We start from the raw sequence: 15,206 nt of genomic DNA on the forward strand, positions 1-15,206 counted from the left end.
GGGTCTGGGAAGGAAATTTAAGAGTGAATGAATCTAGGCTAACACATTTCAAGAAACTATTTTTACTTCATAAAATACTAATAATACAAATTTTTGGAGATAGGATATAAAATGTTTATACCCACAAGATACCTTAAAAATACACACGAGTAAGTAGCTAGCATTATATTTACTGGAAGAATAAAATACAAGATATGCTTCCTGTTTTGGTTTTCTATATAATTTCTATATTTACATCTCTTCAGCTTTTCTGCGTGGTTCACAATTATCAATGTCTAATGCTGAAACTATACTGGAGGAGTCAAGTTAAGAGTTCTAATTTTTTCCATGGATCTTTTGAAGATGTGGTGGGAGTAGAGATTCATAGAAAATGCAACTGAATTCTCCCTTTGGGAGGCATCTCACAATTCTATCTTTAGAGTATAGTACCCCATCATCTATCTCATATGGTGGAGGTGCAAATGGATAAAGGCAGGGGTAGTAAAATCTGTAGATTTCAGAATCATAGCTCATACCAGTAATTTGCAACACATTTCAAGAAACGATTTTTAACTCACAAAATACTAATAATACACTTAACCAAATCACAGTATCATGATGGAAATGTAACTATGATAATTCAACTCCTCATTAATATCCTCAAACTATTATATAGACTGTAATTAGAAATATTAACCTACACATTAGCTGGCCAGTTCACTTGGAGATCTATCTAACAACCTTGATAAGGTAACTGCTATAAGAGTCAAGTGCAAGAGAAATATGAACTGTCTCTAGAAATAATAGAAGTTGGCATTCTCCATATGACCTTTAAGCTATTCTTAAAAACAATACTATTTTTAAAGTGACATCTTTGTGTGTTTGTATAGGTAAATTAAAATGTAGCATTCATTTATATGATAGTTCAAAGATAAGAAGTGAATATTGCCAACATTTTCCGATAAACATCTTTTAGCTTCATTATTTTATTAATTTGTATCCCACTACTGTAAAACTCTGCAATGCAAGAGAGATTATCGGGAGAAGATAAATGATGTAGAGTCAAAGATGACGCTGAGCAAGTAATTTCCCTTTTATTGCTATAAACCACCCACTTCATGGTAGTAAAGGACAAAATAAAAGAGTTTATGGACATATAATTATGGCCTTTATGCAAGGTTGATCATGCCTACAACCTGCAGACAATGAGCACTTTCACTAACGGGTGGGGAAAATGAGGAGGTGAAGAAACATACTAGAGATTCTGGGTGTAAGAGAGAATGAGAGGTGAGTACCAATGGGGGTCAGTGACTTAGGGACCACCTATAAACAAACCCTGATTCTGGGTTGTCTCACATTACCTAGTCTACCTGCAGGACCAAATAAATGGTCCCCCCACCACAAAGTAAGCTTCAAAGTTCACATTTGTTGAGCTTTCTTATATCACTAGGCATTTCTACAGTTGAGAGTGGATCTAGTTATACGAACACAGAGGTTTCATAACATCCATATAAATTTGTGATCAAGCCTTTTGGTGATACAAAAGGAGATTTGGAGAGCAAATGACTTCTCACATCCTGTACTTTCAAAATACTAAATTTAAAAGGAAATGTCAATATGTGAAGTATTTTGTTACCGTTATTTGATTTTATTTTTTAATATTTTCCACTTCTAAAATCTCATACTCACCTCTATGGACGATATCATTCTTATGGCACCAGTGAATAGCTTTGATTAGTTGATAGATGTAGCTTTTTACTTTTTCAGGTGGAACTCCATTTGGCATTTCTTCCAGCAATTCAAGCATATTCTAAAATTTGAGTCATTAATTTCAAAAATTAGGTAGGCCCATAAATTATGTATTAACAGTTTCTTTTAAAACATCTTGGATAATTCATCCAATACACAGCATGTAATTTTTTATTGTTTTTATTTATTTCTTTCCATCTACTTTTGTCATGCTGAATCAGAATATTGCATTAAATCAAGGCTTTCTTTTATGAGAAATTACATTTTTACTATTCCACAATGATGCTACAAAAAATAACCCTATGCACTTTTCACTCCCTCTAAAGCTTTTCAGGCATTATTTTAGAATAATTTGAAGGGAAAAGCAATACAAAGTAGAGATATGACCCTGTAATGTATAAAGGGGGCGGGGGAAAAACAGTCATTTTAACACAGAACAGTATGTATCTTCAATAGAACCCTGCAATAAAATGAAGCCTTGAAAATATTTCTGGAAGATCTGGGCAACATTCTTAAAAGAAAAAAAAAGAAAAGACAAGTCCCTAAGATTAGATCTGATCAACACATTTAGTACAAAAATTAAAACAGGCTAGAAAATACTGTTGAAATAAAAACTCACAGACCTCAAACAATTCAATAATCAAAATCCTTCGTTTGGAGTCAGAGACCATTCTAAATAAAATTCATGCAAAATTTTTTCTTAAGAAGAAACTCCACTGAGCTAGTTTGCACTGAATTTCCACATCAACCAAACATTCTCCATTCCCTCTGTAAATCACAATGCCTAAGGCCCACACCAGCATTATCATAGCTTATTGTTTGTAGGTGGCATCCAGGATAGCAGTACTCAAAGTGTGACCTGCAGATCTCCGGGGTGTCAGACCCTGGGAGGGCCCATGAAGTCAAAACTATATTCGTAGTAACACTCAGACATTTGCCTTTTTCACTGTGTTGGCATTTACACTGATGATACAAAGCAACAATGGGTAAACTGCTGGCACCTTAGCATGAATCAAGGCATTGGATTCGTTAATCCAACTAACCCTTACGGTTAAAAAAAGAAAAAAGCAGCAGTTTTAGATAAGAATGTCCTTGATAAAGCAGTAAAACATACTACTTTTACCAAGCTTTGATTCTTGAGTATATGTCTTATTAAGAATCTACATGATAAAATGAAGAATACACATAAAGCCCTTCTGCTGCATATGTGCCATCTGTATGATGGCTGTCTTTAGGAAAAGCACTTGGACGACTGCGATGCAAGCTGAACTAGCTGCTTTTTCTGTGAAACACCATTTTTTACTTGCAACAATGACTGACAAACTTATTTATGTTAACATGTAATGGGTTTGTTATTTTCAAATGAATTAATGAATATTTTTCGGTTTTGACTTCCAATGAGAAACATTGCTAAAACCCACATAAATAAAAAGCTCTTAGAGTTCCTAATAATTTTCAGAGTGTAAAGGAGTCCTAAGACTAAAAAGTTAGAAAAACACTGCTCTAATACAGCCTCACAATTTTGTTCCCACCAGTTGAGTTGTATACCTGTAGAGAATCAGTTGTGTTTACTCCTATACTTATTTATAATAGATGCATTTGTTATTTTAATATAATTATAGCATATAAACCAATGAAATAATATTTTTTAAAGAGTTGCTGTTTATAAGAAAACAAAGTTGAATGCTTTGGAAAGACTTCATAAAGGAAAGCCACTAAGCATATTGCCATCTAATCAAATGTGAGTGAGATGACTATAAAACACTGGCAAAGGATGGGTGCTGGTGGTAATAAGCATATATATTAAAGAATTCTCCATTGAGATTGCTTTGCAAGTCTTTTTTGAGCTTTTGCTTCACTTTAAAGATGCATTATGTGTACGCTGTATGTAAAAAAGACCAATCAGAAGAGCAATATGCAAAAGGCCTTGACCCTACCTCTAAAGGGTGGTAAATGAATATATATAGTACTTATGTTTCCAGTTAAAATAAAATGTTTAAAGTATATATCAATCATTTTTTATAATTCTCTATTTGAATTGCCTGTTTCAATTAACAAATACACAGGAGGCCCCAAATTCATAGGGGGAAAAGGAGGGCTTTATAATATAGAAAACAAATTGTATCTTTCATTTCATATTCTACTCTAAATTCCTCAGTGGCAGAGATATTGTCCCCCAATATCTATTCTTCTTTTATTCCATAGGAATACAATTTTTGAGTGGAGGCCTAGCTGCCTAGAACAAAGGGTACATTTCCCCTCTGCCTTGCAACTAGTGTGGCCATGCAACTCAATCCTGGCCAATGGAATGTGACTGACAGCTGGAACTCTATCCTGACCTTGAGGGCAAAGGCCACATCTCAGAGGTGGTGGAGCAGAAAGGCAGACAAAAATAGCCTGAGCCTCCTGCACCATGGAGCAAAGCTGCCATACTAGTCCTGAACTGCCTACCTTTGTATTTGTACGTGAGGGAGAAAGAAACTTCTATTTTGTTTAAGCCACTGTAATCCTGGGTCTTTGTTACCTATCTCCTACCCCTTACAGCATCTTTCTCCTTGCCCTCCTAAGACACACTGTCAACTGTTAGGCACTGCCACTGATGGGCAGGTATGGTGGTCACCTTCCACCTAAGAACCACAGAGCCAGGAAAAGAATCCCAGCCTGGGGGTGACAAGACTGGAGTTCCGGTAGGTAGCAGCTTGGCCTTTTACCAGGAGAGAGATCTCAGACACACCAAATTGCCTCTCCCATTGGGAAAACATACACAGAGTTATACTAAATTGTTATTAATCGTGAATAATCACGAGTAGAAGAGAAATAAAAAACTGAAATAGATCTGTCAAAATTTTAATATTTGGCAGTGAAAACTGCATGATTATTTGTGACAACTAAAAAATAAAGAGCATCTGATTTTCCCTGGGATCCCAGTTTAGCAATCCTTTTTAAAAAAAAAAAAAAAAAACTTAAAAAAAATCAACTTTTAGTTTTATTTTGGTAGAGAAGATACCTTAGGAGAATACCTAAATTGACACAGGAAAAGAAACTTAAAACAGGTTTTGGAAAAGGAAAATAAAAGCAATGGTTTAAAACTACAGAGAACCTTTTAGTATTTTTCAAGTTTGCAAATAATGAAGTTACTATGTATATATTTTTTATTTTGAAAAGTAATTTGTGAAAGCTGAATGAATTTGAGGCCATGTCATCTTGGCAACACTGCTTTCCATTTGGTAATGAAAATGGTGATACTCTATCATTTATGGTATAGCAAGCACCTGGGCATGGAACTACAGCAAACATAAACCTCTCTCATCTTAACCTTTAGATAATAGCACAGGAAATTGGTGGGTGCCATCTATTTATTCATCAAGGAAACTGCTAAAAGGTTTTCCTGGCTCCAGTTTCTTCTACTATTGTTAAGGTGTTTATTTGTTTAAGTTCTTAACCAACTGCTATAGGTCAACTGCTCTCTAAGAAATTCCTAGGCACACATTATTGATTACTGTAGCATACCTTTGCCCTTAGGTCATGTCATTAAAATTGTCACTGACAAGTTGATCGTTTTTTCTTAAAAAGTGCTAAGGCAAGTGTGCTGACAACTCAAACAACACATGCTTTTCTTTCTTTCTCCCATGCTTCCAATTCCTTACTTGTGGTCTCATCTACTGCCTCAAGCCTTACTTTAGGCCTCCTGGCACATCTCCTTCCTGCAAACAAAGCCAGAACACTGGCTGTTCAAAAGAGGCTGCTTCAGGAGCCTGCTCGTTCACCACCCGAGGTCTGATTCAGACACCCGGCCTATGTTTGCGTGGTATCTTACACATACCTTTAACCTCTACCTCCTACACCATCACTGTCAATTTACCTGTTTTTCCCTCACAGAGGCCTTGTTTAGGTTTAATTAAGTCTAAAAATTACTTGTTGTTGAACACAGAGTCTAAGACTTCAGAAGCCAAATCAGTATACTGTTTAAACTTAAGATGATCTCTGTATAGTTAAACTGTATAAAATCCTTAAATATATTTCAGGACTTCTAACGATTATGAATAATATCTTCATTTTTAAAGTCCTCAGATGATGAGTACATTGATGAGTCATACCAGACAATGATACTTTCTTCAATAATGTCAGAAACAGCCCTAAAGAAAAGAATCAGGAGAATCTGCACATTGGCAACTAACGACTTACTTTTTCAACATACTCAAACACCAAATACAATTTCCCTCTCCGACGAAAGGCTTCCTTCAGCTCCACAATGTTCTCCTGCTTGAGAGTCCGAAGCATTTTAAGCTCTCGTAAAGTCGTTTCTTTGACTTCCTCATTTTCTAGAACGTAAACAAACAATAGTGAAGAGAGTAGAATGAAAACTTACAAACTACTGTTCAAAGAATTCCAAGAATACTGAAAACATCCCAATTTCACTTTCCACTTTGAGTACTTCTGCATAAGAAGTCCAGGAATGGAATGTTAAATAACACATTTGCTTGTTGAAAGGATCAAGAGTAAGAAAAATACAGAAGAAAAGGTTTACTTGACCAGCACGAACTTGATTTTCTGCTTGTATTTTCTTATACTCCCCTTTTATTGCAAAGTATATGTATAAAACACAGATTTATAGATACAATGTATGAAACCATTGTCATTTTAACCCTAACACTCCATACTGGGGAAGAAGGAGCTTAAAAGGGCAGTAGGAATCAACCATATTAGTGTGCAAGGGAACCTCCTCTATGCAGCCAGCATCTGCAGTAGTTGACATTTTTAAGGTAGGCCTAAAACTTTGGCTTAAAAGAGCATTTTATTCCTCAGGCTGCATGTGAGTCACCTCAGTGAGCAGAGGTCATGTGCCAGGCATCCACAATGCAGCTCACAGCCAAGTTGCAGCAAATTCTAAGTGTACCTGATCATCTCTCTGAACAGCAGCTGTTGTAGGTTCCTGCTGTCCTCCTATGGCATGTCCACCTGTCCATCCCAGATGGTGTAGTAGTTCTGGTATGGAGAACTTATGCTGAATGAATATACCCTCTTCCATACCATCAACTTGACTCATGCTAACCTCCATAGTCATGGAGGAAGGACACAAGTCATATTAACTCTAATGGATTAATTGGTAGGGGAGTGGGAAAGATAATTTCATTTTAAATGAGCTTTTATGATAGCTTTAGACTTAGCTGGGAAATTCTAACTACCATGTTTTTGTATGTATGTACCAGGATACAGGCTCACAGTCCCTCTACAATACCAAAACCCCCCAAATAGTCTAAAAACTGAAAGCTTTTTCTAAGTTTATGGCAAATTCACTTAGAGGCAAAACCTGAACTGACATGAGACCACTTATATTCTTTATCCCATCCAATGTGAACATTCATATGGTGTGCTGTAGAATTACTACTTGATTATTAGGTACTATATAATATGCCATATTCCCATTCTAAAACCCAAAAGTTATGAATCCTAAAACACATTTGGCCCCAAGGTTTTGGGTAAGGGCCAGAATCCCAGCTTGAGAGTTGTGTGACCTGCAGGCTCAAGCATGTCTTCGAGTTTGAGGAGGAAGAAAATGGAATTTGGAAATAGGGGCAAGGAAGATGAATATGACTTCTAGGAAGAAATGCTTTCAAAGCAAGGTACACAAGAGGAAAAAGGCTGAATGAGGGCCAAAGGGAGAGGGAAGATTCTAGATGCAGTGCCAGGAATACTTCCTCAGATTATTTTCTATCCCAGATCCCTCTCCCAACCCCCACTTAAACTGAGATTAAGAAAAGGGACTGTAATAAAAAGCAGGGGCTTCATAGCATGGGAATCTATAACAGACCAGGAGCATAAAGAAGGTCAACACTCCTTTGTGAACTGGTTACGTAAGAGAAGTATTCTCCTACTTCAGCCAGAAAGCTGTTGGAGAATGCTGGGACACAGATTAGGAAAGGACAAAGAGAGATGCTGCTTATCGGAAGATAAGAATCAGCAGTAGGAAAGGCCGACAGTGGCATACGCAGTGAACCAGCCCAGCCCACACCAGGGAGGTCAACTGGGAACTAGGTAGTCACAGGGCTCATGTCAGGGGAAAAGAGTATGACAGTGAATGCCACCTGGCAGTGGAGGAATGTGTGAGATGCACTCAGAGGATTTCCCAAAGTGGCTTAGAGGACTGTGAGGGGACAAAGATCCAGCTGTTCTGCAAGCTGGAGCTGAGCCAGAGAAGTAGTGTTCCATGACTATTAGAATGTTGTGGTAGCCCCCAGGTGCTGAAGCCGAGGGACCACTACCACTTTCCTAAAGAAGCTGCACTGGGAACCTGCTTCTCTGATATTCCCTCTGAGTTACTCTCAAGGTTGGGGTAATCCAACTAAAATCCATCTAGCTCTAAGAGACAGAATGACACACAGATCTCAATAAGAAACAAATGATCTACAAGGAATTAATCCAAGAGGAGACAAATACACTGAATACTTATGATCACTGTCTGCCTTTCCATTCCCATCTCATGCCCCTCTCCTCCTCCCTCCTCTTAGTCTCTCAGTTACCCAAATAGGCCCTAACTTTATTTTTCAACCTTAGGGCCTTTGCACTTAACTTATTCCCTCTGCCTAGAATGCTCAGTCTACTACCCAGGCTTTTTATAGGCTGGCTCTGTTAGGTTTTAGTTTAAATGTCACTCCTCAAGAGCCTCTCCCAGACCACAAAGCAAGTAGGTCTCCCTCCCCATTAAGCCTTATCACAGTACTCTGGACGTTTCTTTCACAAAACTTCTGACCATTTTTCTTGATATATCTGTTTGTTTACTGGTTTACTATCTGTGCAGCCATCCCTGCTAAACTGAGAGCTCTAGGAGGACAGGACTAAGTTCTGCTCTTCAACAATATACACCCAAACACCTAGGACTGCACCTGGCATGAAGAGGTGCCCAATAAACTCTTCCTGTGGGAATGCTTCACCTGGGCCATGAGAAAATCTTTGCTCATATATGTCTAGTTCTTCCTTGCTTCAGACATGGGGGGAAACAGCAAGGGGATGACAAACAATAGGCACTTTGCCCCCTCAGTTCTCAGTACAGTGCTGTCAATCTTCTCTCTCCAGACCTTTGAAAGGGCTGTTTAGGAGGCAATAAGACACTGCATTTATCTTTCTCTCTCCCTATTCATCTCTGTCCCCGGTTGTCTTCTACAGTTTGTGATTATGAAAAATGGAGGATCTAGAAAACTGACAGTACTCAGAGTCAAGAACACAAACACATACATACACACACACACACACACACACACACACACATATATATATAAAAATCATTAAAAGCACCCATAAACTATGCTGGAGCTGGGTACTAATAAATGTTAACAAAGTCGCTAAGTAAATACAGCTGGTGTATCTTCCCTAATCAAAAGCTTGGTGACTTGGCACCGGAAAAGCAACTGAAAAAAGGGCACTTTGTATTATTACCAACTTGTGGCAGTTTCACTTTGCTAACAGATAAAGCCACCTTAGATGGCCGAATCAGAATGGTTTTAGTAGAAGGAACATCGAATAGGACTAAGAAGACCCAGGTTGGGGACTCAGCCTTTAACCAACTAACAGTGTGACACATAACTTTGGGCAAGCCACTTAACTTTTCATTAGTAAAATAAATAAATGTCCCCCACCTCCCAAAAATCCTATGGCCTTTTTCAAATCTAATAATCTGTGATTTCTTTTCATTAAAATATTATTGATTATAAGCCTAAACCTCATGGAATTTTGGTACTTTGTTATATTTACATTATTCAAATCTATACTGACTCCATTTAACAATGATTATAGAGAGAATATAAATGAATCTTCAAAAAGAAGTATACAAAATCACCTAGCATTTAGTACCAAAACAACCTCATTTGAGCAGACTTTTTTTTTTTTTTAATAAAATAAAGGCTTCTCTACTTTATGCCAGTCATAGGTATTGAAATTTGAGGTAAGCACTTGAGCACTAAGAATGTAATGAATGGGAACAGGCAGGAAGTGGAGTTAATTCCCTAAGTGCATGCAGAATGAGCACTCTTCATTACTTGGTGCATCCTATAATTTTGTTTTTCTAAATGCTTTTAAGGTTCCTGGCCTGCCCTGCACTTTGTGATGAAAATTGTGGCACTAAATTATCAGATGATGGGGGCAAGGAATGCACATGCCACTTACACATGCTTTCTCTCCTCAGAGGTTCAGAAAGTAGCAAAGCACTTCAGCAAGACAGTTTTTAAAAGGTGGTAGGTAACACAGCCCACTAAAATGAGCACAAAAATCATTACCTTCTAGTTGAAACAATCCTTGTGGATTCTTTATTTAAGCTAGCTCCTCCAGTCTACAAATGAAGAAACCAAGTCTAGAAAGGATCACTAACTTTCTCAGAGTGAGTGAACCGAGGATCACATTCTACCTCATAGCCTGAGTAGAACACAGGGACACAGGTGGCATGGTATAACAGTGAGCTTTGGAGAGTGAGTCACAGCACCCAGGTTCAGGCCTAGATTCTGTTGCTGTTTAGCCGAGTGGTAAAGCAGCATAGTATGAGTAGAAGAAAAACCCAATGAAGATTCTGGGTCTGCATTTCAGTGGCAGTTAATCACACACAAGCTGTGCAACTTTCGGCCTTGGGTTCATCATCTGTAAATTGGGGCTGGGGTTACACTGGATCATTCTGAAGGTATGTATCTTCCAGCTCTAAGGTTTGGCATATACAGACATACCTCCATAGCTATAGAAAACATACATGCATGCTGCCTGGTCCTGTTATTAGTTACCACTGAGGGGGTTTAGCTGAATGCAGGAGCAACTCTGACAAAGTTATGTGCAGGTATATACGAGGGCTGTCCGGAAAGTATCCAGCCACTGTTAATATATTTTTCAAATTACATGGCTGGATACTTTCCAGACAGCCCTCATATAAACCCCACTGAGTGAAGACTAAATAGAAAAACGATGTCAAGTAAAAACAAGCAAACCAAAAACTGTCCCACTTCTAAGCTTACCAGTTAGACAAGTTAGCACCCCTAAAAAATCAAGAGAGAGTCAACTAAAGTAAAAGAACAATTTTTAAGAAGAAAGATCACAGGAGCAAAAGAAATTCAAAGATAAGTGATGAAAAGAGAAAAATCTAAAGATGAACAGAAACTCTACTGTAACTATTTTTAAAGAACTGTGGGCTTGGAAAAGAAATCCAGGAATAGCTATAACCTACTTTATGAAATCACAAACCTGACATATTTGTATAGCCAAGAGGCCCCCAAAAATGGACCTTCAAAAAGAAATACTGAGAAACGAAAAGTCAACCAACCCTTGTTCAAAACCATGGGGTTACCATGTTTGAGACCGGTTGCCCTCATTGAAGAAGGAACATCAACAGCAGGGCAATTCATGTTGCCGAGGAGGTTCGAATGCTAATGCTGATCTTATAACAAAAAAGATGAGGACCCTCTAATCTTCAGGGATGAAGGGCAGGTAAAAGCACAGTGGAAATTTATTAAATCATACCATTTTGGAAATGAAAAGGAAATGTGGTGAAATCATGACGAATCAGAATGCTCAAGCTCAGTTAATCAAATTCTTTAATCAAGGGTTGGAAATACTGTTTCAAAGCTTCTCTTACAGAGAAATCGGGCTCTTAAATTTAAGAACTCAAGATTATGAACTTTTGTTTTGTACCGCTATATAAAATAAGAGACCAGAGTACCCCTGATCCAGAGATCAGTATAGAGCTTTCTAGTGTCTGAGCAAAAAATAAGAATAAAATAAATTAGAGGATAGAATATATGATCAATTAAATATTTTCTAATAATTAACAATGTCTATTACAAGAGAAAAATATTTATAGAAAACATAAGCAGCAGAATATGAAGTGCAAATAATTTAGATATTAAAGCAGAGACCCAAGCTAAATTCCATCTCAAATATGGACTGCTGCACAGCTCCCTGGAGTCGGCCTCCTTACCATGTACGGAAGCCCAGTGACAAGTAGGGAGAATCCCTCTTCACCCCATCATCTGTACATTCAAGGAAACAGTGAAAAGTCCAAGGAAGCAAAAGAAAGATCCCAGCATATGTCAAAAACATTCTAGACAACAGGTTCTCTTAAAGTAAAGATTGAACGGACAGTATTTTAAATTCTTGCTGGTCTGAAGCTATGCAGTCTAACCCAGCGTTCTAGGATTATTTAATAAATTGAGGACAGCAGACACTTGCATATGTGTATGTATGGGAATGATAATCCAATAATGACAGAAGATCACTGTCTGAACATCAAATCTCTTTGTATAAGATGAAAGTTATAGGAAGGGTAAGAGAATTAGGCTAAATTTATAATTATACATAGTCTGAAAAGTGCCTTTTAACTAAATAATCTTTAGTATCTTTATGGTCTGTGGTCATTTTTTTCCTTCTTCTCAGAAAATCCAAATAATGGGCAGAACTAATTCAATGGAGACTTCTAGTTGCTTAGGTACTTACTGAAGTTTCTCAGAGGGAATTTACATTAATAGACAAACTTATAATACTGTCATTTAGGGTATTATTAAGAATTCATTATCTGAGACTCCAAAATTACGAAGTATCAAGAAGCAAAAGTCATCTAAACAAGAAAAAATTAATTAATGAAGTGATCCCAGGCAAAAGTTTGTCACTCAAACATTCCTCCCTTTTAACAGGAGTCTTTATCCCGACTCAGGGTGTCAAAGTCTTTCAGGAGAATCATAGGCAAAGATACTGATAAATGATCTGATCATATCAGCTAAAAACTGGAGAATAAAATCCTGAAAAAGACGAATCCAGAAGGACAGGAATATAAAAAAATTAAGAGAAAGCTGATAAAGCCTTTTGTATATGTTTTAATGACCCTCTTTTTATCGTGTGAGTTATTCATTAGCCTAGTCTACAATTTTGCTGTAAAAATTGCTCCTCCTCCCAAAAAGATAGCACTTGATTCTTTCTTCTAATAGCGCATTAGAAGCTATTAGAACCTAAACTGTGTTAACTATGAACATATTTTCATAATTGTAGTTTCATTTTACCAACTTAAAGTCCCAATATAACCTTTTATTTACAATGAAATTTTGGTTCCCACTTTAATAGAGATCTATTATCCTGTGATAAGGACCTCTTGAACTGAACAGTATCCACCATAAAATATATTAATAGTTTCAAAAACGTTTTATACAAATTTGTGGATACATATAAATTTAATAAGTAGAACATTAGCATAATCTTTTAAAGTTACCATAAGATAATATATACTTTCACAAAATATCAGTGAGAGGATATAGATGGTCCCTGACTTACAATGGTTCAACTTGTGATTTTTCAACTTTACGATGATGTGAAAGCTATACATGTTCTGTAGAAACCATACTTCAAGTACACATACGACCATTTTGTTTTTTAATTTCAGTACAATATTCAATAAATTACATAAGATATTCAACACTTAACTATAAAACAGGCTTTGTATTAGACCATTTTGTCCAACTGTAGGCTAATGTAAGTGTTCTGAGCATGTTTAATGTAGACTAGGCTAAGCTATGATGTTCAGCAGGTTAGGTACATTAAATACATTTTCAACTTAATACTATTTTCAACATATGATGGGTTTATCAGGATGTAGCCCCATCAAAAATTGAGGAGTAACTAATATCAAGGATTAATGAGAACTACATGACAATAAAGGTAATATTATCATAACACTTTATTATAATTGGCTGAAAATGAAGATAATAAACCAACAGAGAATTAAATGGACCTCCTCACCTATAAGAAACTATGTACACTTCACACTTCAAAAGAATTGTTCACCACACATGTACCCTTTCTTTCAATTAAGTAAGACACTACTCTGGCAGGAAGAAAAGGGTAAAAGCAGAAAAGAAAGTACTAGATCACTCAGGGAGAACTATAAACAGTAACAAAGTAGGCCTATAATGGGACTGGAACTAAAAAGTTTATGAATAATTGGATATGCCTTCAGATTCTATCACGGAGATGTTTTGGAAGTGTCCCTCTAGATGTATGTGTAGGTGTACACTGACAAGGTGGGGTAGGTGATAAGGCTGCATACCTGTGAGGGATGGTGAATGATAATGATTTGGCCGAGATGAGGGCAGAGCAGATTAATGTTTTGTCAGCTCAATGAAATAAGGGCAGATCAAATGTTTTCCATGTCTAGGCTCTTCATGCACTCCCAGATGCCACAGCTAGAAGCAATCTCTCTTGCATCAAAATTATCCAAATTCCATGTCTCCATTCAGGCACTGACTGTTTCTACTATTTTATCATTATTTATTTACAGGTCTTAATTCTACTAATAGGTCATAATCTTCTTGAAAGTATCCACACCTGAGTTATCTTCATAGTTCTTATATTACCTGGCTCAGGGTTCAATGAATTTCAAAGAATACACTATTGCTTGCCATTTTGAAGATATCATAAGTAAAAACATATCATATAATTGAAGCTAAGAATTAGTATGCACAAGATAGAGATTGAAGAATGTAGTATTTAGTTTAAAAAAAAAAAGTGATGGCATTCATGGCCTAGATTGTACTCCTTTTAAAAATTTTTGATGACAATTATTATTTTTGGTGGCAACCGATGCTTGCCAATGTGCCCTGCAAGATGAATGCACAGCCAGCATGCGAAGGTTATGCTTTGATCATCTGTTGCAACCACTCTTTTTAGGAGATCACCATTTGTTTCTCGACCACCTGTCGTTAGCCCAAAGTCAACTGCTCAAAGAGCTCATTTCCAATGGTCTTACAGTGAATTGGCCTGGGGCTACTGCTTCCTGTTAGAGCACAAGTACACCATTTGAAGCATGTTTTTTCCCCCTCCAGAATAAGCAAAAAGCATTTCTCTTTTGCCTTCCCTTTAAGGCTGCCCACACAATGGCTGCTGAAGTTCCCAGCTGATATGTATGTGTTCTACATAACCAGCACATCAGAGATGGATTACATCAAATATACTGAATCTATCCTGGGACTTGTTAGCAAGCCCTTTTTGTTATTTAATGTTTGCTAAGTCTTTGAGGTGAGGGCAATGAACTATTCATAAATACAGAAGCTGGGTCTTACACTACTTAGTAAATGTGTGCCGATGAAGGTAAGCTATGATTGTTATTTTCATACTTCTGATTAGATCTCAAGGTTGATGCTATGCTGCTACCTCTTACCCCTAGATCACTGTTTTTCAAATGGCAGGCTGTGACTAATTAGTGGTGAAATAAATTTATTTGATACCACAATAGGCATTTATACAAATTTATATGAAGAGGAGAGAACAGAAAGTGGAGAACCTCTCACATTCATATAATAGTTTGTGACACCTTTGCTATACAGTACAATACTTGTGTGGACACTGGGTTAGGATATAAGATATATTTATACTGTGGGTCTCTGTCCAAAAAAATTTGAAAAAAAATGCTGCCTAGAGCTCCATACATATTTTTGTGATCAGTTTCTCTATTTGGCTATTTT

General features: G+C 37.0%; 1 protein-coding gene across 1 annotated transcript in view; it reads right to left on the reverse strand.

Moving 5' to 3' along the window:
* Positions 1-15,206, reverse strand: part of CDKL5 (cyclin dependent kinase like 5) — a 115,123-nt gene that overhangs the window by 46,606 nt on the left and 53,311 nt on the right. The window contains exons 4-5 of the mRNA XM_069463973.1: positions 5,914-6,050; positions 1,669-1,789 (exon numbers count right to left, since the gene is read on the reverse strand). Coding sequence (XP_069320074.1) covers positions 1,669-1,789; positions 5,914-6,050 — 258 coding nt within the window. The remainder of the gene's footprint in view (positions 1-1,668; positions 1,790-5,913; positions 6,051-15,206) is intronic.

Source organism: Eulemur rufifrons, chromosome 30, assembly GCF_041146395.1.
Source record: "Eulemur rufifrons isolate Redbay chromosome 30, OSU_ERuf_1, whole genome shotgun sequence".
NCBI lineage: Eukaryota > Metazoa > Chordata > Mammalia > Primates > Lemuridae > Eulemur > Eulemur rufifrons.